The 24,128-nt window shown below is 47.2% G+C and overlaps 1 protein-coding gene across 1 annotated transcript in view; it reads right to left on the reverse strand.

Annotated features, from left to right (window-relative positions):
- NDUFS4 (NADH:ubiquinone oxidoreductase subunit S4) overlaps window positions 1–24,128 on the reverse strand; it is a 299,270-nt gene that overhangs the window by 196,244 nt on the left and 78,898 nt on the right. Inside the window, exon 2 of the mRNA XM_063962020.1 lies at window positions 20,464–20,542. Coding sequence (XP_063818090.1) covers window positions 20,464–20,542 — 79 coding nt within the window. The remainder of the gene's footprint in view (window positions 1–20,463; window positions 20,543–24,128) is intronic.

The following is a 24,128-nucleotide window of genomic DNA, read 5'->3' on the forward strand; positions in this document are numbered from 1 at the left end:
TAAAACCGAGTAAAACCGAACCCGCTCATCACTAGTTTTAATGTTTTGGCTGATCGGTGTATAAGTTCCCAGAGCAGTATGTAGCTAAACTCCATACGATAAATAGCATGATAACTTTAAAGTACATAGAAAACGGTTATACCCTTTTTTCCCTGCTGCAATAACCTGGGTTATTGCTGGGTTAACACGGGTCGTGGCTCAGTGTAACACCTCTTTCACGCTGCACAAATAACTTGGTATCGACTCGGCAACACGGGGCAGTGTGCGGTGTGAAAGTGGCATGGTCAAAATCCCAGGTCCTCTGACCCGGTAATTCAAACCGGGAATAAAGCAGTGTTATTCCTGGGTTGAATACCGGGACAGTAGCAGCGTGAACAGGTTCCCACGTTGATGCGACCCAGGGACCCATTCACAAAATAGGGGCGTGGTGGCGCAGAGATGAGCTCATCTCCCGCCACCGGCTCCGCCTCCCACCGCTATGGCAACCACTCCGGCATATTGCCGAGTCGGGAAGCCGCTTGTCAGGGTACAATGCCAGATCCCACCCGGGAAGGACCAGTTTACAATTCCCGGGTGAGATCCGGCATTGGCAGTGTGAAAAGGGTATAAAAGAGTACCTTAAAAATAACCCGGGTTGAGTGACCTGGGAATCTGACCATGGTAGCTATAAGGGTTGGACCTTGGTAAGCAAAATATCATCCTGGTAGACATTATGAACGTTGACATGTCAACCTGATGACTGTCGACGAATCACACCACACCCGAAATCTTTTGCTTCCAAATTCCCAATCAAAACAAGAAGGGAATACAGCTCTATTAATGAAAATTCACGGAAATAATGAGCGGTTAATCCTACAGACAGGTGAATAGCTCTGTTAATGGAAATGAGTGGCCAGCTCACCTATTTAGGAACATGTTCCATATAAAGTATCATCTAGTATGCAAAGCGCCCAATCAGAACATAATGCAATCACAGGGAGTACCTTCTCCTCTCTCCTCCTCTACTTTATCTCAAACGATGCATTTTGAAGTGACTTTTAAAATGATGTATATTTATTAACTTGGTGTACTTTATTTTATATTAAAGCACACTACACACATACTGGTGTCTATTCCATCTTACTTTTGCGGGAACTTTTGGTCTTGGTCCCTGTACTGGCTGCTCGGTTTGTGTCTGTTATTATTCTACTACAGGAATTTTTTGGGGACGTGCCTAGTTGCACTATTACACAGCACTAACGCTACGCCAATAATGCACAATTACAAAGTGCTGGCTTTAACAGAAAAAAGCTAAGAGTCATAAACGTGAGTCATCTGAAACAACTCATGTCGCCCAGTTCCGATGGTGTTTGTAAGGATCATGATGCATTTGAAATCATGGGTTTTACTTTGAAATCATCTGTTCTAATTAACAATGAGTATGTGGGGACTCCTTAGGAAAAGCATTTAGACACAATGGGGTATATGCAATTCACGGCGAATCGCGGCAAATTATCGCCGTTTTTTAATTCGACACAATTCGACAGGTGAATTCCGGCAAGTGGCTGCCGGAATTCACCATATTCAATGAAAAACGGATTCGACAGTCCCGCGGGCGAAAAACGGACGATTTGCCGGATTTTGCCGCGAATTAAACAAACGGAAAAAAACGGGAAAAACCCAGAAAAAAATGGCGTGGGGTCCCCCCTCCAAAGCATAACCAGCCTCGGGCTCTTCGAGCTGGTCCTGGTTTTAAAAATCCGGGGTCAAAATTGACAGCGGATCCCCCGTATTTTTAAAACCAGCACCGGGCTCTGCGCCTGATGCTGGTGCAAAAAATACGGGGGACAAAACGAGTAGGGGTCCCCCGTATTTTATAAACCAGCATCGGGCTCCACTAGCTGGACAGATAATGCCACAGCCGGGGGTCACTTTTATACAGTGCCCTGCAGCCGTGGCATTAAATATCCAACTAGTCACCCCTGGCCGGGGTACCCTGGGGGAGTGGGGACCCCTTCAATCAAGGGGTCCCCCCCCCCAGCCACCCAAGGGCCAGGGGTGAAGCCCGAGGCTGTCCCCCCCATCCAAGGGCTGCGGATGGGAGGCTGATAGCCTTGAGAAAAATGTCTGAATATTGTTTTTTCCAGTAGTACTACAAGTTCCAGCAAGCCTCCCCCGCAAGCTGGTACTTGGAGAACCACAAGTACCAGCATGCGGGAGAAAAACGGGCCCGCTGGTACCTGTAGTACTACTGGAAAAAAAATACCCAAATAAAAACAGGACACACACACCGTGACAAGTACAACTTTATTACATACTGCCGACACACACATACTTACCTATGTTGACACGAAGCAGTCGGTCCTCTTCTCCAAGTAGAATCCACGGATACCTGAAAATAATAAGATTTTACTTACCGATAAATCTATTTCTCGTAGTCCGTAGTGGATGCTGGGACTCCGTAAGGACCATGGGGAATAGCGGCTCCGCAGGAGACAGGGCACAAAATAAAAGCTTAAGGATCAGGTGGTGTGCACTGGCTCCTCCCCCTATGACCCTCCTCCAAGCCTCAGTTAGGATACTGTGCCCGGACGAGCGTACATAATAAGGAAGGATATTGAATCCCGGGTAAGACTCATACCAGCCACACCAATCACACCGTACAACTTGTGATCTGAACCCAGTTGACAGTATGATAAACGCAAAGGAGCCTCTGAAAAGATGGCTCACAACAATAATAACCCGAATCTTTGTAACAATAACTATATACAAGTATTGCAGACAATCCGCACTAGGGATGGGCGCCCAGCATCCACTACGGACTACGAGAAATAGATTTATCGGTAAGTAAAATCTTATTTTCTCTGACGTCCTAGTGGATGCTGGGACTCCGTAAGGACCATGGGGATTATACCAAAGCTCCCAAACGGGCGGGAGAGTGCGGATGACTCTGCAGCACCGAATGAGAGAACTCCAGGTCCTCCTCAGCCAGGGTATCAAATTTGTAGAATTTAGCAAACGTGTTTGCCCCTGACCAAGTAGCTGCTCGGCAAAGTTGTAAAGCCGAGACCCCTCGGGCAGCCGCCCAAGATGAGCCCACTTTCCTTGTGGAATGGGCTTTTACCGATTTTGGCTGTGGCAATCCTGCCACAGAATGTGCAAGCTGAATTGTACTACAAATCCAACGAGCAATCGTCTGCTTAGAAGCAGGAGAACCCAGCTTGTTGGGTGCATACAGGATAAACAGCGAGTCAGATTTTCTGACTCCAGCCGTCCTGGAAACATATATTTTCAAGGCCCTGACAACGTCAAGCAACTTAGAGTCCTCTAAGTCCCTGGTAGCCGCAGGTACCACAATAGGTTGGTTCATGTGAAATGCAGAAACCACCTTAGGTAGAAATTGAGGACGAGTCCTCAATTCCGCCCTGTCAGAATGAAAAATTAAGTAAGGGCTTTTATATGATAAAGCCGCCAATTCTGACACACGCCTGGCTGAAGCCAAGGCTAACAGCATCGACACCTTCCATGTGAGATATTTTAAGTCCACAGTGGAAAGTGGTTCAAACCAATGTGACTTTAGAAAACTCAACACCACATTGAGATCCCAAGGTGCCACTGGAGGCACAAAAGGAGGCTGTATGTGCAGCACCCCTTTTACAAATGTCTGAACTTCAGGTACTGAAGCCAGTTCTTTCTGGAAGAAAATCGACAGGGCCGAAATTTGAACCTTAATGGACCCTAATTTTAGGCCCATAGACAGTCCTGTTTGCAGGAAATGAAGGAAACGACCCAGTTGAAATTCCTCTGTAGGGGCCTTCTTGGCCTCACACCACGCAACATATTTACGCCAAATGCGGTGATAATGTTTTGCGGTTACGTCCTTCCTGGCTTTGACCAGAGTAGGGATGACTTCTTCTGGAATGCCTTTTTCCCTCAGGATCCGGCGTTCAACCGCCATGCCGTCAAACGCAGTCGCGGTAAGTCCTGGAACAGACAAGGCCCCTGCAGTAGCAGGTCCTTTCTTAGAGGTAGAGGCCACGGTTCGTCCGTGAGCATCTCTTGAAGTTCCGGGTACCAAGTCCGTCTTGGCCAATCCGGAACCACGAGTATAGTTCTTACTCCTCTCCTTCTTATAATTCTCAGTACTTTTGGTATGAGAGGCAGAGGAGGGAACACATACACTGACTGGTACACCCACGGCGTTACCAGAGCGTCCACTGCTATTGCCTGAGGGTCCCTTGACCTGGCGCAATATCTGTCCAGTTTTTTGTTTAGACGTGACGCCATCATGTCCACCTTTGGTTTTTCCCAACGGTTTACAATCAGGTGGAAGACTTCTGGGTGAAGTCCCCACTCTCCCGGGTGAAGGTCGTGTCTGCTGAGGAAGTCTGCTTCCCAGTTGTCCACTCCCGGAATGAATACTGCTGACAGTGCTATCACATGATTTTCCGCCCATCGAAGAATCCTTGCAGCTTCTGCCATTGCCCTCCTGCTTCTCGTGCCGCCCTGTCTGTTTACGTGGGCGACTGACGTGATGTTGTCCGATTGGATCAACACCGCCTGACCCTGAAGCAGAGGTTTTGCTTGACTTAGGGCATTGTAAATGGCCCTTAGTTCCAGAATGTTTATATGAAGAGACGTTTCCAAGCTTGACCACAGGCCCTGGAAATTCCTTCCCTGTGTGACTGCTCCCCAGCCTCTCAGGCTGGCATCCGTGGTTACCAGGATCCAATCCTGAATGCCAAATCTGCGGCCCTCTAGTAGATGAGCACTCTGCAGCCACCACAGGAGAGACACCCTTGTCCTTGGCGACAGGGTTATCCGCTGATGCATCTGCAGATGCGATCCGGACCATTTGTCCAGTAGATCCCACTGAAATGTTCTTGCATGGAATCTTCCGAATGGAATCGCTTCGTAAGAAGCCACCATTTTCCCCAGGACCCTCGTGCACTGATGCACTGAGACCTGTCCTGGTTTTAGGAGGTTCCTGACTAGCTCGGATAACTCCCTGGCCTTCTCCTCCGGGAGAAACACCTTCTTCTGGACTGTGTCCAGAATCATTCCTAGGAACAGTAGACGTGTCGTTGGAATCAGCTGCGATTTTGGAATATTTAGAATCCACCCGTGCTGACGTAACACTACCTGAGATAGTGCTACTCCGACTTCTAACTGTTCCCTGGATCTCGCCCTTATCAGGAGATCGTCCAAGTAAGGGATAATTAAAATGCCTTTTCTTCGTAGAAGAATCATCATTTCGGCCATTACCTTGGTAAAGACCCGAGGTGCCGTGGACAATCCAAACGGCAGCGTCTGAAACTGATAATGACAGTTTTGTACAACAAACCTGAGGTACCCTTGGTGAGAAGGGTATATCGGGACGTGGAGATAAGCATCTTTGATGTCCAGAGACACCATATAGTCCCCTTCTTCCAGGTTTGCTATCACTGCTCTGAGTGACTCCATCTTGAATTTGAACCTTTTTATGTAAGTGTTCAAGGATTTCAGATTTAAAATTGGTCTCACCGAGCCGTCCGGCTTCGGTACCACAAACAGCGTGGAATAATACCCCTTTCCTTGTTGCAGGAGGGGTACCTTGATTATCACCTGCTGGGAATACAGCTTGTGAATGGCTTCCAAAACTGCCTCCCTGTCGGAGGGAGACTTTGGTAAAGCAGACTTCAGGAAACGACGAGGGGGAAACGCCTCGAATTCCAGTTTGTACCCCTGCGATACTACCTGTAGAATCCAGGGATCCACTTGCGAGTGAGCCCACTGCGCGTTGAAATTCTTGAGACGGGCCCCCACCATATCTGAGTCTGCTTGTAAAGCCCCAGCGTCATGCTGAAGACTTGGCAGAAGCAGGGGAGGGCTTCTGCTCCTGTGAAGCGGCTGCATGGTGCAGTCTTTTTCCTCTTCCTCTGCCCCGGGGCAGAAAAGAATGGCCTTTTGCTCGCTTGTACTTATGGGAACGAAAGGACTGAGTTTGAAAAGACGGTGTCTTTTTCTGCTGATGTGGAGTGACCTGGGGTAAAAAGGTGGATTTTCCAGCCGTTGCCGTGGCCACCAGGTCCGATAGACCAGCCCCAAATAACTCCTCCCCTTTATACGGCAATACTTCCATGTGCCGTTTGGAATCCGCATCCCCTGACCACTGTCGCGTCCATAACGCTCTTCTGGCAGAGATGGACATAGCACTTACTCTTGATGCCAGGGTGCAAATATCCCTCTGTGCATCACGCATATATAGTAATGCATCCTTTAAATGTTCTATAGTTAACAAAATATTGTCCCTATCCAGGGTATCAATATTCTCGGTCAGGGAATCCGACCATGCGACTCCAGCACTGCACATCCAGGCTGAGGCGATTGCTGGTCGCAGTATAACACCAGTATGTGTGTATATACTTTTTAGGATATTTTCCAGCCTTCTATCAGCTGGTTCTTTGAGGGTAGCCGTATCAGGAGACGGTAACGCTACTTGTTTTGATAAACGTGTGAGCGCCTTATCTACCCTAGGGGGTGTTTCCCAACGCGCCCTAACCTCTGGTGGGAAAGGATATAATGCTAATAATTTTTTAGAAATTAGCTGTTTTTTATCGGGGGAAACCCACGCTTTTTCACACACCTCATTTATTTCCTCTGACTCAGGAAAAAATATTGGTAGTTTTTTCTCACCCCACATAATACCCTTCTTTGTGGTACTTGTAGTGTCAGAAAGGTTCAATGCCTCTTTCATTGCCGTGATCATGTAACGTGTGGCCCTACTGGACATTACGTTTGTCTCGTCACCGTCGACACTAGACTCAGTATCTGTGTCAGGGTCTGTGTCGACCCACTGAGGTAACGGGCGTTTTAGCGCCCCTGACGGTGTCTGAGACGCCTGGACAGGCACTAATTGATTTGCCGGCTGTCTCATGTCGTCAACAGTTTTTTGCAAATTGCTGACATTATCACTTAATTGTTTAAATACAATCATCCAGTCAGGTGTCGACTCCCTAGGGGGTGACATCACCAACACAGGCAACTGCTCCGCCTCCACATAATTTTCCTCCTCATACATGTCGACACACGCGTACCGACACACAGCACACACACCGGGAATGCTCTGATAGAGGACAGGACCCCACTTAGCCCTTTGGAGAGACAGAGGGAGAGTCTGCCAGCACACACCCAGCGCTATATATATATACAGGGATAACCTTATATAAGTGTTACTCCCTTATAGCTGCTGTTAATATATTTATTTGCTGCCAAACGTGCCCCCCCTTCTCTTTTTTACCCTGATTCTGAAGCAGGACTGCAGGGGAGAGTCAGGGAGCCGTCCTTCCAGCGGAGCTGTGAGGGAAAATGGCGCTTGTGTGCTGAGGAGATAAGGACGTCGTGAAGGGGCGGAGCCTATCTCCCGCTTTTTTGTGTAAAATGGCAGGGGATTAAAATACATCCATATAGCCCAGGAGCTATATGTGATGTATTCTGTTTTGCCACCTAAGGTATTCTGTTATATTGCGTCTCAGGGCGCTCCCCCCCCAGCGCCCTGCACCCTCAGTGACCGGAGTGTGAAGTGTGCTGAGAGCAATGGCGCACAGCTGCGGTGCTGTGCGCTACCTTAGTCTGAAGACAGGATGTCTTCTGCCGCCGATTTCACCGGACCTCTTCGTCTCTTCTGGCTCTGTAAGGGGGACGGCGGCGCGGCTCCGGTGACCCATCCAGGCTGAACCTGTGATCGTCCCTCTGGAGCTAGTGTCCAGTAGCCTAAGAAACCCGATCCACTCTGCACTCAGGTGAGTCCGTTTCTTCTCCCCTTAGTCCCACGATGCAGTGAGCCTGTTGCCAGCAGGACTCACTGAAAATAAAAAAAAAACCTAACTAAACTTTTATTCTAAGCAGCTCAGGAGAGCCACCTAGATTGCACCCTTCTCGGCCGGGCACAAAAATCTAACTGAGGCTTGGAGGAGGGTCATAGGGGGAGGAGCCAGTGCACACCACCTGATCCTTAAGCTTTTATTTTGTGCCCTGTCTCCTGCGGAGCCGCTATTCCCCATGGTCCTTACGGAGTCCCAGCATCCACTAGGACGTCAGAGAAAAAAGATAATTATACTCACCTTCCAGCGTCCAGAGATACATCCACGTCCAGAAAATAATCCAGGTACTTGGCAAAAAAAAAAAACGCAATGACCCGATCCTGCGGACTGAAAGGGGTCCCATATTGACACATGAGACCCCTTTCCCCGAATGTGCCGGGACCCCACGTGACTCCTGTCACTGAGGTCCCTTCAGCCAATCAGGAAGCGCTACTACGTGGCGCTCACCTGATTGGCTGTGCGCTGTCTGTGCTGTGACAGCGCATCGCAAAGCCTCTCCATTATATTCAATGGTGAAAACTTTGCCGTCAGCGGGGGGGGTTACCCGCGGTCAGCCGCTGACCGGCGGGTGACCCCACCGCTAACCGCAAGGTTCCCACCATTGAATATAATGGAGAGGCTTTGCGATGCGCTGTCTGAGCTCAGACGCGCAGAGCCAATCAGCAGAGTGCAAGGACGTTGCACTCGCTGATTGGCTGAAGAGACCTTTCAGTGACAGCTGTCACGTAGAGGTCTCTGCATTCGGGGAAAGTGGTCTCATGTGTCAACATGGGACCCCTTTCAGTCCGCTGGCATGGGTTTCTGCGTTTTGTTATTTTGCCAAGTACCTGGATTATACTCTGGACGTGGATTTATCTCTGGACGCTGGAAGGTGAGTATAATTTTTTAACAGGTACCCTCGGATCGTCGGAGACTGTGGCAGTCGGCGTGTCAACATAGGTAAGTATGTGTGTGTCGGCAGTATGTAATAAAGTTGTACTTGTCACGGTGTGTGTGTCCTGTTTTTATTTGGGTATTTTTTTTCCAGTAGTACTACAGGTACCAGCGGGCCCGTTTTTCTCCCGCATGCTGGTACTTGTGGTTCTCCAAGTACCAGCTTGCGGGGGAGGCTTGCTGGGACTTGTAGTACTACTGGAAAAAACGATATTCTGACATTTTTCTCAAGGCTATCAGCCTCCCATCCGCAGCCCTTGGATGGGGGGGGGGGGGGGGGACAGCCTCGGGCTTCATCCCTGGCCCTTGGGTGGCTGGGGGGGGGACCCCTTGATTGAAGGGGTCCCCTCTCCCCCAGGGTACCCCGGCCAGGGGTGACTAGTTGGATATTTAATCCCACGGTCGCAGGGCGCTGTATAAAAGTGACCCCCGGCTGTGGCATTATCTGTCCAGCTAGTGGAGCCCGATGCTGGTGTATAAAATACGGGGGACCCCTACTCTTTTTGCCCCCCGTATTTTTTGCACCAGCATCAGGCGCAGAGGCCGGTGCTGGTTTTAAAAATACGGGGGATCCCCTGTCAAATTTTCCCCCGCATTTTTAGAACCAGGACCAGCTCGAAGAGCCCGAGGCTGGTTATGCTTTGGAGGGGGGACCCCACGCCATTTTTTTCCTTGATTTTACCGTTCCAGCTATAAAAATAAAAATAAAAAAAATATTTTAAAAAATATATAAATAATACTTGTGCCTCCAAAAAAGACAAACCAAGTACCTAATCCCTTCTAATATAAATAGATCTGCTATTACCAAAAAAAAAAAACACCAAAAAAAACATGTTTTAAATTTTTTTTATTGGTTTCACCCTCCAAAGTGTGGCGGATTGAAAATGACGAATTTACTGTCTAAAAGCACTGTTGTCGAATTTCCAAACTTGAATTGAATAGACTTTGGTCGAATTGCTGCATGTGTATCATTGCAAAAAAGTCGAATTTGTCAAAAGTCGAATTTCAAAAAGTCGAATTTTGAAAGTCCGTTTTTTGTCGGAAAGTACTGAATTGCATTGTCGATTTTTTTTTTTTGGCGAAAAATTCCCGAAATTCGACAATTTCGGGAATTCGACCGCAATTGCATATACCCCAATGTTTTTAACCTTTTTATTTTTAATGCTGGACTCATTTACTTCTGCAGCGGAAGCAGCCCTGTTGTGGGATTAACCAGCGCATAGCATATCACTTCACTAGGGTCTAGACCAGTGATGGCTAACCTTGACACTCTGCTGGGATGTGTAGTTCAACAACAGCTGGAGTTTCAAGGTTAGCCATCACTGGACTAGACCTATTTTGTGCCAAGTTACGTCCCTGAAGTTCAAAACCTGCATCTTTAGGAATATCAGTAGAGCGCTAAAAGCTTTCAGAAGCATTAATAGACCAGCATCACCAACCTAAACACAGATTCTCACTATCCAAGATAGATTACACATTGCTTTACTAACTTAAAGTTTATGAGGTACCAAATGAAAGTTAAGGTGCATACACACGGTGAGATATTGACTATCTCAGATTTTGACTTTGCAATTTCCCCTGAACTCCCCGGAGCCCTGAACCACCGATATTGACTAACGTTACTTGAGATTTTGACTATGTGAGATTTTGACTAAGTGCCAATTTTGACTATACTATGTACTAGAATCAAGATTGTACACAATATAGTCAAGATTGACTTGCCTGAAGTCTATATTTTCTTGCAATACCGCAAGATGTGTACACATTGTGCGATATACACTAACTTTCCTTACAATTTTGATACTAAAGTCAAATTCGTAAGGTTACATCGCACTGTTTGTATGCACCTTTAGGCTCTCCATATGCTATTAAGGCGATATTAAAGGGCCTATTTATTAACTCAACTGTGTGTATCAGCGCTATGTACTAATAATAAGAATTTACTTACCGATAATTCTATTTCTCGTAGTCCGTAGTGGATGCTGGGGACTCCGTAAGGACCATGGGGAATAGCGGCTCCGCAGGAGACAGGGCACAAAAGTAAAAGCTTTAGGATCAGGTGGTGTGCACTGGCTCCTCCCCCTATGACCCTCCTCCAAGCCTCAGTTAGGATACTGTGCCCGGACGAGCGTACACAATAAGGAAGGATTTTGAATCCCGGGTAAGACTCATACCAGCCACACCAATCACGCTGTACAACCTGTGATCTGAACCCAGTTAACAGCATGATAACAGCGGAGCCTCTGAAAAGATGGCTCACAACAATAATAACCCGTTTTAGTTAACAATAACTATGTACAAGTATTGCAGACAATCCGCACTTGGGATGGGCGCCCAGCATCCACTACGGACTACGAGAAATAGAATTATCGGTAAGTAAATTCTTATTTTCTCTGACGTCCTAAGTGGATGCTGGGGACTCCGTAAGGACCATGGGGATTATACCAAAGCTCCCAAACGGGAGGGAGAGTGCGGATGACTCTGCAGCACCGAATGAGAGAACTCCAGGTCCTCCTCAGCCAGGGTATCAAATTTGTAGAATTTTTCAAACGTGTTTGCCCCTGACCAAGTAGCAGCTCGGCAAAGTTGTAAAGCCGAGACCCCTCGGGCAGCCGCCCAAGATGAGCCCACCTTCCTTGTGGAATGGGCATTTACATATTTTGGCTGTGGCAGGCCTGCCACAGAATGTGCAAGCTGAATTGTACTACACATCCAACTAGCAATCGTCTGCTTAGAAGCAAGAGCACCCAGTTTGTTGGGTGCATACAGGATAACAGCAAGTCAGTTTTCCTGACTCCAACCGTCCTGGAAACATATATTTTCAGGGCCCTAACAACATCTAGCAACTTGGAGTCCTCCAAGTCCCTAGTAGCCGCAGGTACCACAATAAGCTGGTTCAGGTGAAACGCTGACACCACCTTAGGGAGAAACTGGGGACGAGTCCGCAGCTCTGCCCTGTCCGAATGGACAATCAGATATGGGCTTTTGTGAGACAAAGCCGCCAATTCTGACACTCGCCTGGCCGAGGCCAGGGCCAACAGCATGGTCACTTTCCATGTGAGATATTTCAAATCCACAGATTTGAGCGGTTTAAACCAATGTGATTTGAGGAATCCCAGAACTACGTTGAGATCCCACAGTGCCACTGGAGGCACAAAAGGGGGTTGTATATGCAGTACTCCCTTGACAAACTTCTGGACTTCAGGAACTGAAGCCAATTCTTTCTGGAAGAAAATCGACAGGGCCGAAATTTGAACCTTAATGGACCCCAATTTGAGGCCCATAGATTCCTCCGTGGGGCCTTCCTGGCCTCACACCATGCAACATATTTTCGCCAAATGTGGTGATAATGTTGTGCGGTCACCTCCTTCCTGGCTCTGACCAGGGTAGGGATGACCTCTTCCGGAATGCCTTTTTCCCTTAGGATCCGGCGTTCAACCGCCATGCCGTCAAACGCAGCCGCGGTAAGACTTGGAACAGACATGATCCTTGCTGAAGCAAGTCCCTTCTTAGTATCTCTTGAAGTTCCGGGTACCAAGTCCTTCTTGGCCAATCCGGAGCCACGAGTATAGTTCTTACTTCTCTCCGTCTTATAATTCTCAGTACCTTGGGTATGAGAGGCAGAGGAGGGAACACATACACCGACTGGTACACCCACGGTGTTACCAGAGCGTCCCTGCTATTGCCTGAGGGTCTCTTGACCTGGCGCAATACCTGTCCAGTTTTTTGTTCAGACGGGACGCCATCATGTCCACCTTTGGTCTTTCCCAATGGTTCACAATCATGTGGAAGACTTCCAGATGAAGTCCCCACTCTCCCGGGTGGAGGTCGTGCCTGCTGAGGAAGTCTGCTTCCCAGTTGTCCACTCCCGGAATGAACACCGCTGACAGTGTTATTCACATGATTTTTCGCCCAGCGAAGAATCCTTGCTGCCATTGCCCTCCTGCTTCTTGTGCCGCCCTGTCTGTTTACGTGGGCGACTGCCGTGATGTTGTCCGACTGGATCAGCACCGGTTGACTTTGAAGCAGAGGTCTTCCTAGGCTCAGAGCATTGTAAATTGCCCTTAGCTCCAGTATATTTATGTGGAGAGAAGTCTCCAGACTTGACCACACTCCTTGGAAATTTCTTCCCTGTGTGACTGCTCCCCAGCCTCTCAGGCTGGCATCCGTGGTCACCAGGACCCAGTCCTGAATGCCGAATCTGCTGCCCTCTAGTAGATGAGCACTCTGCAGCCACCACAGAAGAGACACCCTTGTCCTTGGAGACAGGATTATCCGCTGATGCATCTGAAGATGCGATCCGGACCATTCGTCCAGCAGATCCCACTGAAAAATTATTGCGTGAAATCTGCCGAATGGAATCGCTTCGTAAGAAGCCACCATTTTTCCCAGGACTCTTGTGCATTGATGCACTGACACTTGGCCTGGTTCTAGGAGGTTCCTAACTAGCTCGGATAACTCCCTGGCTTTCTCCTCCGGGAGAAACACCTTTTTCTGGACTGTGTCCAGAATCATCCCTAGGAACAGCAGACGTGTCGTCGGAATCAGCTGCGATTTTGGAATATTTAGAATCCACCCGTGCTGTCGTAGAACTACTTGAGATAGTGCTACTCAGACCTCCAACTGTTCTCTGGACCTTGCCCTTATCAGGAGATCGTCCAAGTAAGGGATAATTAAGACGCCTTTTCTTTGAAGAAGAATCATCATTTCGGCCATTACCTTGGTAAAGCCCCGGGGTGCCGTGGACAATCCAAACGGCAGCGTCTGAAACTGATAGTGACAGTTCTGTACCACGAACCTGAGGTACCCTTGGTGAGAAGGGCAAATTGGGACACCTTCTTCCTGGTTCGCTATCACTGCTCTGAGTGACTCCATCTTGATTTGAACCTTTGTATGTAAGTGTTCAAAGATTTCAGATTTAGAATAGGTCTCACCGAGCCGTCTGGCTTCAGTACCACAAATAGTGTGGAATAATACCTCTTTCCTTGTTGTAGGAGGGGTACTTTGATTATCACCTGCTGGGAATACAGCTTGTGAATTGTTTCCAATACTGCCTCCCTGTCGGAGGGAGACGTTGGTAAAGCAGACTTCAGGAACCTGCAAGGGGGAGACGTCTCGAACTTCCAATCTGTACCCCTGGGATACTACTTGTAGGATCCAGGGGTCCACTTGCGAGTGAGCCCACTGCGCGCTGAAACTCTTGAGACGACCCCCCACCGCACCTGAGTCCGCTTGTACGGCCCCAGCGTCATGCTGAGGACTTGGCAGAAGCGGTGGAGGGCTTCTGTTCCTGGGAAGGAGCTGCCTGCTGCAGTCTTCTTCCCTTTCCTCTACCCTTGGGCAGATATGACTGGCCTTTTGCCCGCTTGCCCTTATGGGGACGAAAGGACTGAGGCTGAAAAGACGGTGTCTTTTTCTGCTGAGATGTGACTTGGGGTAAAAAAAAGTGGATTTTCCAGCTGTTGCCGTGGCCACCAGGTCCGATGGACCGACCCCAAATAACTCCTCCCCTTTATACGGCAATACTTCCATGTGCCGTTTGGAATCTGCATCACCTGACCACTGTCGTGTCCATAAACATCTTCTGGCAGACATGGACATCGCACTTACTCTTGATGCCAGAGTGCAAATATCCCTCTGTGCATCTCGCATATATAGAAATGCATCTTTTAAATGCTCTATAGTCAATAAAATACTGTCCCTGTCAAGGGTATCAATATTTTCAGTCAGGGAATCCGACCAAGCCACCCCAGCGCTGCACATCCAGGCTGAGGCGATCGCTGGTCGCAGTATAACACCAGTATGTGTGTATATACTTTTTAGGATATTTTCCAGCCTCCTATCAGCTGGATCCTTGAGGGCGGCCGTATCTGGAGACGGTAACGCCACTTGTTTTGATAAGCGTGTGAGCGCCTTATCCACCCTAGGGGGTGTTTCCCAACGCGCCCTAACTTCTGGCGGGAAAGGGTATAACGCCAATAATTTTCTATCGTGGGAAACCCACGCATCATCACACACTTCATTTAATTTATCTGATTCAGGAAAAACTACAGGTAGTTTTTTCACACCCCACATAATACCCTTTTTTGTGGTACTTGTAGTATCAGAAATATGTAACACCTCCTTCATTGCCCTTAACATGTAACGTGTGGCCCTAATGGAAAATACGTTTGTTTCTTCACCGTCGACACTGGAGTCAGTGTCCGTGTCTGTGTCGACCGACTGAGGTAATGGGCGTTTTAAAGCCCCTGACGGTGTTTGAGACGCCTGGACAGGTACTAATTGGTTTGCCGGCCGTCTCATGTCGTCAACCGACCTTGCAGCGTGTTGACATTATCACGTAATTCCCTAAATAAGCCATCCATTCCGGTGTCGACTCCCTAGAGAGTGACATCACCATTACAGGCAATTGCTCCGCCTCCTCACCAACATCGTCCTCATACATGTCGACACACACGTACCGACACACAGCACACACACAGGGAATGCTCTGATAGAGGACAGGACCCCACTAGCCCTTTGGGGAGACAGAGGGAGAGTTTGCCAGCACACACCAAAACGCTATAATTATACAGGGACAACCTTATATAAGTGTTTTCCCTTATAGCATCTTAATATATTATAATATCGCCACACAAAATGCCCCCCCTCTCTGTTTTAACCCTGTTTCTGTAGTGCAGTGCAGGGGAGAGCCTGGGAGCCTTCCTAGCAGCGGAGCTGTGTAGGAAAATGGCGCTGTGTGCTGAGGAGAATAGGCCCCGCCCCCTTTTCGGCGGGCTTCTTCTCCCGTTTTTCTGACAACCTGGCAGGGGTTAAATACATCCATATAGCCCCAGAGGCTATATGTGATGTATTTTTAGCCAGCATAGGTACTTTCATTGCTGCCCAGGGCGCCCCCCCCAGCGCCCTGCACCCTCAGTGACCGTTGGTGTGAAGTGTGCTGAGAGCAATGGCGCACAGCTGCCGTGCTGTGCGCTACCTTAAGAAGACTGGGAAGTCTTCAGCCGCCGATTTCTGGACCTCTTCTCTCTTCAGCATCTGCAAGGGGGTCGGCGGCGCGGCTCCGGTGACCCATCCAGGCTGTACCTGTGATCGTCCCTCTGGAGCTAGTGTCCAGTAGCCTAAGAAGCCAATCCATCCTGCACGCAGGTGAGTTCACTTCTTCTCCCCTAAGTCCCTCGTTGCAGTGAGCCTGTTGCCAGCAGGACTCACTGAAAATAAAAAAACCTAACAAAACTTTTACTCTAAGCAGCTCTTTAGGAGAGCCACCTAGATTGCACCCTTCTCGGCCGGGCACAAAAACCTAACTGAGGCTTGGAGGAGGGTCATAGGGGGAGGAGCCAGTGCACACCACCTGATCCTAAAGCTTTTACTTTTGTGCCCTGTCTCCTGCGGAGCCGCTATTCCCCATGGTCCTTACGGAGTCCCCAGCATCCACTTAGGACGTCAGAGAAAACTTAATGCAGGAGAGTTCACATAAATCTCCTACAGAAGGCTCGCTAGTGCTGCCGACCGCAGTCCCCAATATTATCCATGGGCACTACGATCTGACCCCTATGTATTAAACTTCACAAAGTACAGCATTCTAGAGTATTGCCCCGCTGGTTTATGCCATCCTCAGATAGCGTAAACTGCTTTAAGCCTCTGGAGGCTATCTTGCAGGAGAGGGATCTTCCGGATTCCTCTCCCACATAATCCAGCCAATTTGCAAGTCTAAGAACGTGTGCGTGCGAATAAAATTCCCAGAATAAGTCTTACATAAATGTGGAAGACTCCTAGAATATGCTGGGTAAGTAACTTGCAGAGATAGCAGTTATGGCTACCGCCGTCCCTGTGAGTTTCACTTAGTACATAGCGGGGATATTTTCATTAAAAATATTTAAATAATCCATTATGATACGGGCCATTAATAATCGTGGCCGTTCCCCGATTATTAAAACATAAGACACTAGCTTGTTGAAGTCACAACAAATAAATTGGCCCGATGCTTACGGCTTCCAAGCTCAATGACAAAACACGCATTTTTTTTGACCCATTAGCAGGAAAGCTGGAAGCTCCACCAAACTTTGTACTTGGAATAAAACAAGCATAAATATCAGGTTGCATATGAAATAACAGACCACACATAGCAGAGAGCTGTAAGACAGACTTGCCAAAATTCTAAGCTGCTACTAATTACAACAGGAATGCCATCTATTTTTTTCTAATTGTATTCCAACTGTCACAATCAGAAAGGTTGCGTTAAATTAAAGAGCCGGAAGTATTGTTTTCTTCTACAGACTTCACACCTCAAAAGTAATGGGTGCGTGATTTGCAGAGAGTTTGAAGCGACCATGTGTTAACAAACGTTTTGTCAGCTCCAACAGATCTGTCCTCCAGTCAGCAACTCCTGAGGAAAGAAGCTTGTAAGCAAAACTCAAGTCCTGGACGGAAATGGTTATGTGATTGGCGCAACTGTCCAAACAAACCTGTATACAGTTAGTCTTCTTTTTATTTCTGGGTGTGCCTTACTTAGGGGCACCAATTATTTTCATGCTTCAAATATGGTCACGCAGAGAGACTGTCAGAGGAGGACATGGGTAAGGCAAGAGCAAACTCCAGTTGGAGAATTAGAATGCTAACAGCAGCACAGAGTATTTCTGGAAACAATTGCTGATCTTGTGGAAGGCAGTAACCTATCCACCTGTGTGGTTATCTTAATGAGGAAAAGGCTGCATGTGACAGGGAATTTCATGGAAGGTAATAGAGGCATGTTGGATGCCACAGTCAGAGTCAGTGGGAACAGGGGGGCAGATGCATTAAGCCTGGAGAAGTGATAAAGCAGTGATAAGTGCAAGGTGATAACGCGCCAGCCAATCAGCTCCAATATGTAAATTGGCAGTTAGGAACTGATTGGCTGGTGCATTATCACCTTGCACTTATCACTACTTTAGCACTTCTCCAGGCTTAATACATCTTCCCCAGTGTCACCTATGAGCTTAAATACAAAACTAATACCTCTTTTATACCAAATATGGTGGGTCGCACCCAGGAGCCTGACACTAGAGCTTCCCGGAAATGACCCGCCTCAGGCCCCTCTCTGCACTGTTTTCCAACCTGGTACAGGTTGAGTATCCCATATCCAAATATTCCGAAATACGGACTTTGAGTGAGAGCGAGATAGTGAAACCTTTGATTTCTGATGGCTCAGTGTACACAAACTTGGTTTAATATACAAAGTTATTAAAAACATTGTATTAAATGACCTTCAGGCTGTGTGTATAAGGTGTATATGAAACAAATGAATTGTGTGCTTAGACCTGGGTCCCATCGTCATGATATCTCATTATGGTATGTAATTATTCCAAAATACGGAAAAATCCCATATCCAAAATACTTCTGGTCCCAAGCATTTTGGATAAGGGATACTCAACCTTTATAGTGCAGTGTTGGTGACGTTGCCGGTGACACGGTGGCGCTTGGAGATCACATGATCTCCAAGCGCCACCCGTCCACACACTGTGACCCGGGAGCGGTTTCCAAGCACGGCTTGCCAGGTTGAACCAGTGTTAATCCCGGCAAGATACCAGAGTTGGAATACCGGGTCACAGCAACACGGATTATGCGCGCTCATGTAGAAAAGGGGTATAAATCATAGAAGCTGCTCAATCCTAACAGACGTTACATTATCTGAACTGCAGAAGGATGGTTACCTTGAAATAGTTGTATACAGCAACACAAATGTATATATAGCCAGTGGTTTTAACCAATGCCTACAGTTAAACAGTAGACAATTTTTTTTTTAAACGTTGCAATATATAAACATGCACAGGTCACACAGCCGGCCGATGGTGTCGCAGATGATCAGATATTGCATCCTAAGATAGTGTTCACTCTAGGCTGTTTTAGCAGGGTGCCGCGCCCTGCCCCTTTTGCGGCGCCCTGCTAGAACACCTGCCCGCTTCCTGCCCTCACAGCGTGTAAAGATGCCGTGCGCATGCGCGCGGTATCCATTCACGCATTGGGAGAGAGCTGGGGGAAGCCCAGCACCGACGGAGGTGCTGGGCACGCCCCCAACAGTGACGGGATGTGGCCACGCCCTCTAATTTTCATGGGCGCGCGCCAATGTGCACTCGGACTCCGGCGCAACTGCCCCTTCATGATCCTAGAAGGAACACTACTAAGACGCAGCATGGATCACTAATGCAAGCTGCATTAACATATTAGTGCTATTGCTTCCATGTAAGCAGCAGCGATATCTCCTCCAACCACATCTGAATCAGGCACAGAGTGCATGGGACAGCTTTATAACACAGCGATATTGTATCCTTCTTGCGACAAACAAGGACATTGGAAGTCACTGAGCAGCCCTAGAGCTATATAAATGCACGGTTTATAAAAAAACAAAAAAACAAAAACAAAAGAAAAGTGGAAAGACTAATTTCGTGCACCAAATCCATTTTCAAAAGCACATGGAGGAGAGACATGGTCAGGGGTGTAGGGAGAACGCATACCTCCCAATATGACCCTCTCCAGGAGAGACAGAATGCTCTGCTCCTGGACTTCCCTCTTAATTTATGATTGCCAGCACCTGTTAAGAACAGGTTAATGGATAACAAAGGTGTTTCAGCCCAGGTGCTGGCAATCATAAATTAAGAGGGAAGTCCAGGAGCAGAGCATTCTGTCCCTCCTGGAGAGGGGCATGTTGGGAGGTATGCTAGCATAAATGTATTTTGGGCAGTAAAATCTGGATCAGGAATTGTAATGAAGAAGAGAAGTACTAACAATTGTTTAAACAGTCCTATCACACGTGCCTGAGATACATCCTGACATGGACACTGTAGTGAAATATATTAAGCTGAATGAATGATTATGCTATCTGAACAAGTAATTTACAAAAAAAAAAATCACGATTCCTTTGTTTTTTCTTGAAACAGCATATATTTTGACACTATGTAAAATGCTAAAACTGGTATCTTGAGGCATCTGACAGGGAGACACACAAGCTGGCTTTGCCTACCACGTACTGCTATGCTATGATGAGACGCATTAAAAGGTTGTGTAGGTTGGGGCAGAGTTAGGACAAACTTCTCAATAGCACATGTTATAATGGGACAATCCCTACGTTCAAACCAGCAGACTGAATTGACAGGGCGTGACATTGGCAAAATCGGCAAGTGGTTTGGCAAATCGGTGTGTGGTTGGGTGTTTTGGGGCAGGGCTTATTTGCTGTTCATATGTTGGGAGGTAAGTGGTTAACATAACAGTCCCCTTTTCAGTTTGGCTCCAGAAACCCTTTACAGATGACTTGTTTTGTTGGGGGGTTTTTAACAAAGAAGATGGTTTAATCATGAAAAATAAATAAAAACAGAAGATTAAAACATATTTGTCAAATTCAATACAAAATCTGCTACAGTTGGGTGACCGCAGAGTATACAAAATTAGCACACCAGCATTTTTGGAGCTCTTCGTTGCTTATATGCTCGATGACAGATCATTCTTTCCCCCCATTTCGAGTCGTTCTAAAACTTTAACTCTTTGCAAACTATTTAATGCATTTTCCCAATGTCACAGAACTTTTTTTTTTTATTTGTGTCCAACACTAACTCATGGTTCCATTTCCTAGAAGCATATGGGTTACCTATTGCACAGCGAGATTCCCCTCCAGGAAAGATGCAAAGAGTATGCAGCTGGGATAAGGAGAACTTACCAATTTTTCATTCACGGTGATGAGTTGCGTGTCCTGGGTTTGGTTCTGTGCCAGCCTCCATGTGGAAGTGTTCAATGACCTGCAGTGCAAGACTTAAGTGTTAAAAAAAAATAAAAAAAAATGATTCATGCAATGAGAAAATAAAGTCAGACAAATCTTACGTAAACAAGTTACTTTAACAATTTCTGTCTAGTGAATGAGAAGAAAAAAAAAGGGAGAGAGACGGGCACAAAAATCTTTTTTTTTCCTCTCCCCAATTACAGTAGTTCTGTCTGCTGAGCTCTTGGCAGGCTCCCACTTAGCAGTTCACAACAGGCTGCACTTTATGTCTGCTACAGGCTACCCTGTCACAGAGACTGCCGGTGGCAAAAACTGCTCTTTATGAATGTACAGTAGCGGTTTTGTCACGAACAGACAGAGGAACACAAAGCTGCAATAAGCAGCTTGAAACTCTGAACCCAAAATCGATGGCATCAGAGGTGAAGAAGAATAAAGAGGCGACAGCCGTATTTGTTCAATTGTGTTAGCTGCATGGCTTGAGACAGCGGCTGCGGAATAGGGCTCCTCTTTACTGGAAAATAAGCTGTAGTGGAATTTGGGAAGGTGTGGTTCTTAAACAAAAAATAATTTTTTCATTGTTAATAAGAAACAAAATTATTACGCTGTTCGAGTGAACACTAAATGGATGAATCACTGGGCATCCGCGCATTTCCCGAGGCTTATAATAAACTCAGTGTACGGGAAAAGTTTCCAACTCAATGCAGAGACGTCATCTGAGGTCTGACATCCGGATTACAATAAGTGTATTTAGAGCCCAAAACAAATGAAGACCTTGCTTTAGCCAAATTAGAAAAGAAAAATAAATAAATAAATAAATAAAAAAAGTTTCAATATGGAACATTTCTTAGTCAAACTTAACTACAACAGGCTCAGACGTTTAGTAGTTCTCCACCAGTGATACTACAAGTTCCTGCCTGACGGATCAAGCTGGATCTTGTAGTTCATCCACGACTGGAGAGCCACTAATAGCCCGTCGCTATATTGTATGCATAGAGAGATTATATTTATCATTGCAATAGGAAACAAACAAATAAGAGGAAAAAAAGTGGTACATTTTATTTTTTTTAAATAAAAAGTGAAATAAAAAACTCCATATTTGTGAAACCAATTAATAGCAGCTATCCGTTAACATTCAATGAAGAACAAATGTCTGCTGCTTCTCAGAAATTGAAAGAACCTGAAACACTAGTATAAAAGAGCCACTAACATTTACAAATATGAGCAGCTAAAAAGTCTTGAGCTAAATTGATATGCGAAGAGTTTGATGGAAAGAGTGCAGGGGATGACACTTCATACTGTTACTATATAATATTTATTATTTTGCACTGTGTCTAACTGGTTGTAAAAATCAAGAGGTAGCCATACAGGGTGGTCTTCTGGTTGTCGGCGGCCGGGCTCCCGGCGACCACCATACCGGAGCCGGCATACCGACATCTTTTCTCCGTCTTGGGGGTCCCCGACCCCCCTGGAGGGAGAATAGCGTAGCGCGCCACCGTGCCCGCAAGCGTGGGGAGCGAGCCTGCAAGGGGCTCATTTGCGCTCGCCCAGTTGTCGGTATGGCTGTGGTAGGGACCCCGGCGCCGGTATGCTGGTCGACGGGACCCCGACCGCCGGCAAACTATACTACACCCTGCCATACATGCTGCGATATGAATAGGACTGGCCGCAAATAGTCATGTGCATGAGCACGAAGAATGAATGGCGAGAAGCATTATAACTTTGAAATATCATGCCCTGCTCTGCCCCTGAGAGAGTCGACGCAAGGTCATTTAAAGAAACATAGGGGTATATTCAATTGCAGTCGAAAACTGCCGTCTGTTGAAAAGACGGCAGTTTTCGACTTTTTAAGGTTGAATCCTGATTTGACCTATTCAGAGCTTTTCGACAAGCACGTGGATCGGCGGAATAGCTGCCGATCCACGTGTTGATGTCGAACACAGGGCCAAATCCAACAGGTTTTGGCCCCCTTTTCGACTATCTCAATCCGACATCAAAATTATGTCGGAATAAGATGGACCCTGAGCAGGAGAGGGGGGGGGGGGGGGAGCTGCAGGGAGACGAGGGGACAGCGGGCGGGGAAACAGGAGACCAGCTTCCACCCGGCACCAGCACGTTGATCTCCTCTGGCTGCAGCCGGCTGTCCCCCCGCGGCTCGCCCCCCCCCCCCCCCCCCCTCGCCTCCTCCGGGTCCCATCTAAAATTCGACTTGAAAAAGTCGAATTTTAGATGGGACTGAATAGGGGTTGTCGGATCCATTCCGACAAATACATGTCGGAATGGATTCGACTTTAATTGAAAATACCCCATAGAATTTTGACAGCAGATAAGAACCACTTGGCCCATCTGGTTTGGCAGCTGGATGTATTAAAAATGTAGTTTGCTAAGAGGGCGAGTGTTAACCACCCTGTCCGGCGAATCGCACTCTACCTCTTGCAACTATAGCAACACACGCACTTTTTTTTTTTTTTTTACTGTAGATGAAACACGAACACTGGCTTCATAGTCCGACAGCCCAGGACGAAGCTTCAGTGTGTGTGTGGCAGTGCCAACCTGGGCTGTCAAAATCAATACATGCAGTCATCATAGCAGTTAGTGCCACTGACCATTCATAACTTACAGAACCAATTTGGTGCTCTATCTACTTAACAGAAGGAAGATAATGACGGGCGCATAGCACCTCTGTCATTCACATCACTTCCCTGCATTATTACATGCAGGGAATCGGTAACTGCAGCAAATAATGGCCCAAATGTATTAAGTCTTAACTACAGATAAAGTGGAGACGGATAAAGAGTGATAAATGACCAGCCAATCAGTTTCTAACTGTCATTTTTCAAAGCCAGCCTGTGACATGGCAGTTAGGAAGCTGGTTGGCTTGTCATTTATCACTCCTTTAGGTAAATGTATTATAGTGGCAAGTGTTGTGCCGCTATAACACTTCCTGCTTCACCTCATTACTGAGGCGAAGCAGGAAGGGACATCGACAAGATGTACTAACATCTTGTCTGCCGAAGCTACCCCTCTGGCGATGTCCCCCTGAGGCATCAGCTCAGAGCTGATGCACTGTGTTTCCTTTCCGGTCGGCTCCTCTGCGCATGTGCGGGATCTCGCTACTCACGCGAGTACCCCTGCGCACTCCAGAGCCGGCACCCGACACAGGCAGGGAAGCATTGTCCCTGCTGTGGTCCATAGGCATCGCCACCTGCAGCTGTCAGCTGACCGTTCATACAGTGCCCGCGCATATCGGCCTCCGCATGGACAGGGGCACTTGTCATAGCCCTCTTGTCTTGTGCCCACACCGCAGCCATCATACATGGGGAGAAGCTGTATAGCGCACATAACGTGCGCTGATACCGCTTCTCCCCCATATCGCTGGGCAATACATTTACCCCATTATCCGACTCTACTGTATTTCTTTGTAAGGCTTAATACATTTGGGCCCATATGTGCACTTACCGGAAATACATTTAACACCTCTTCTTGCGTCTCCCTCTATGTTTCTATATGCTTGTGCACTTTTTTCTATCGCATACATAGAACAGTACGTGTTAACCTGCTATAACATATGTTTGGATATCAACGTCAAAGAAGCTATACAAGGGAAA

This window comes from Pseudophryne corroboree, chromosome 1 (assembly GCF_028390025.1).
Source record: "Pseudophryne corroboree isolate aPseCor3 chromosome 1, aPseCor3.hap2, whole genome shotgun sequence".
NCBI lineage: Eukaryota > Metazoa > Chordata > Amphibia > Anura > Myobatrachidae > Pseudophryne > Pseudophryne corroboree.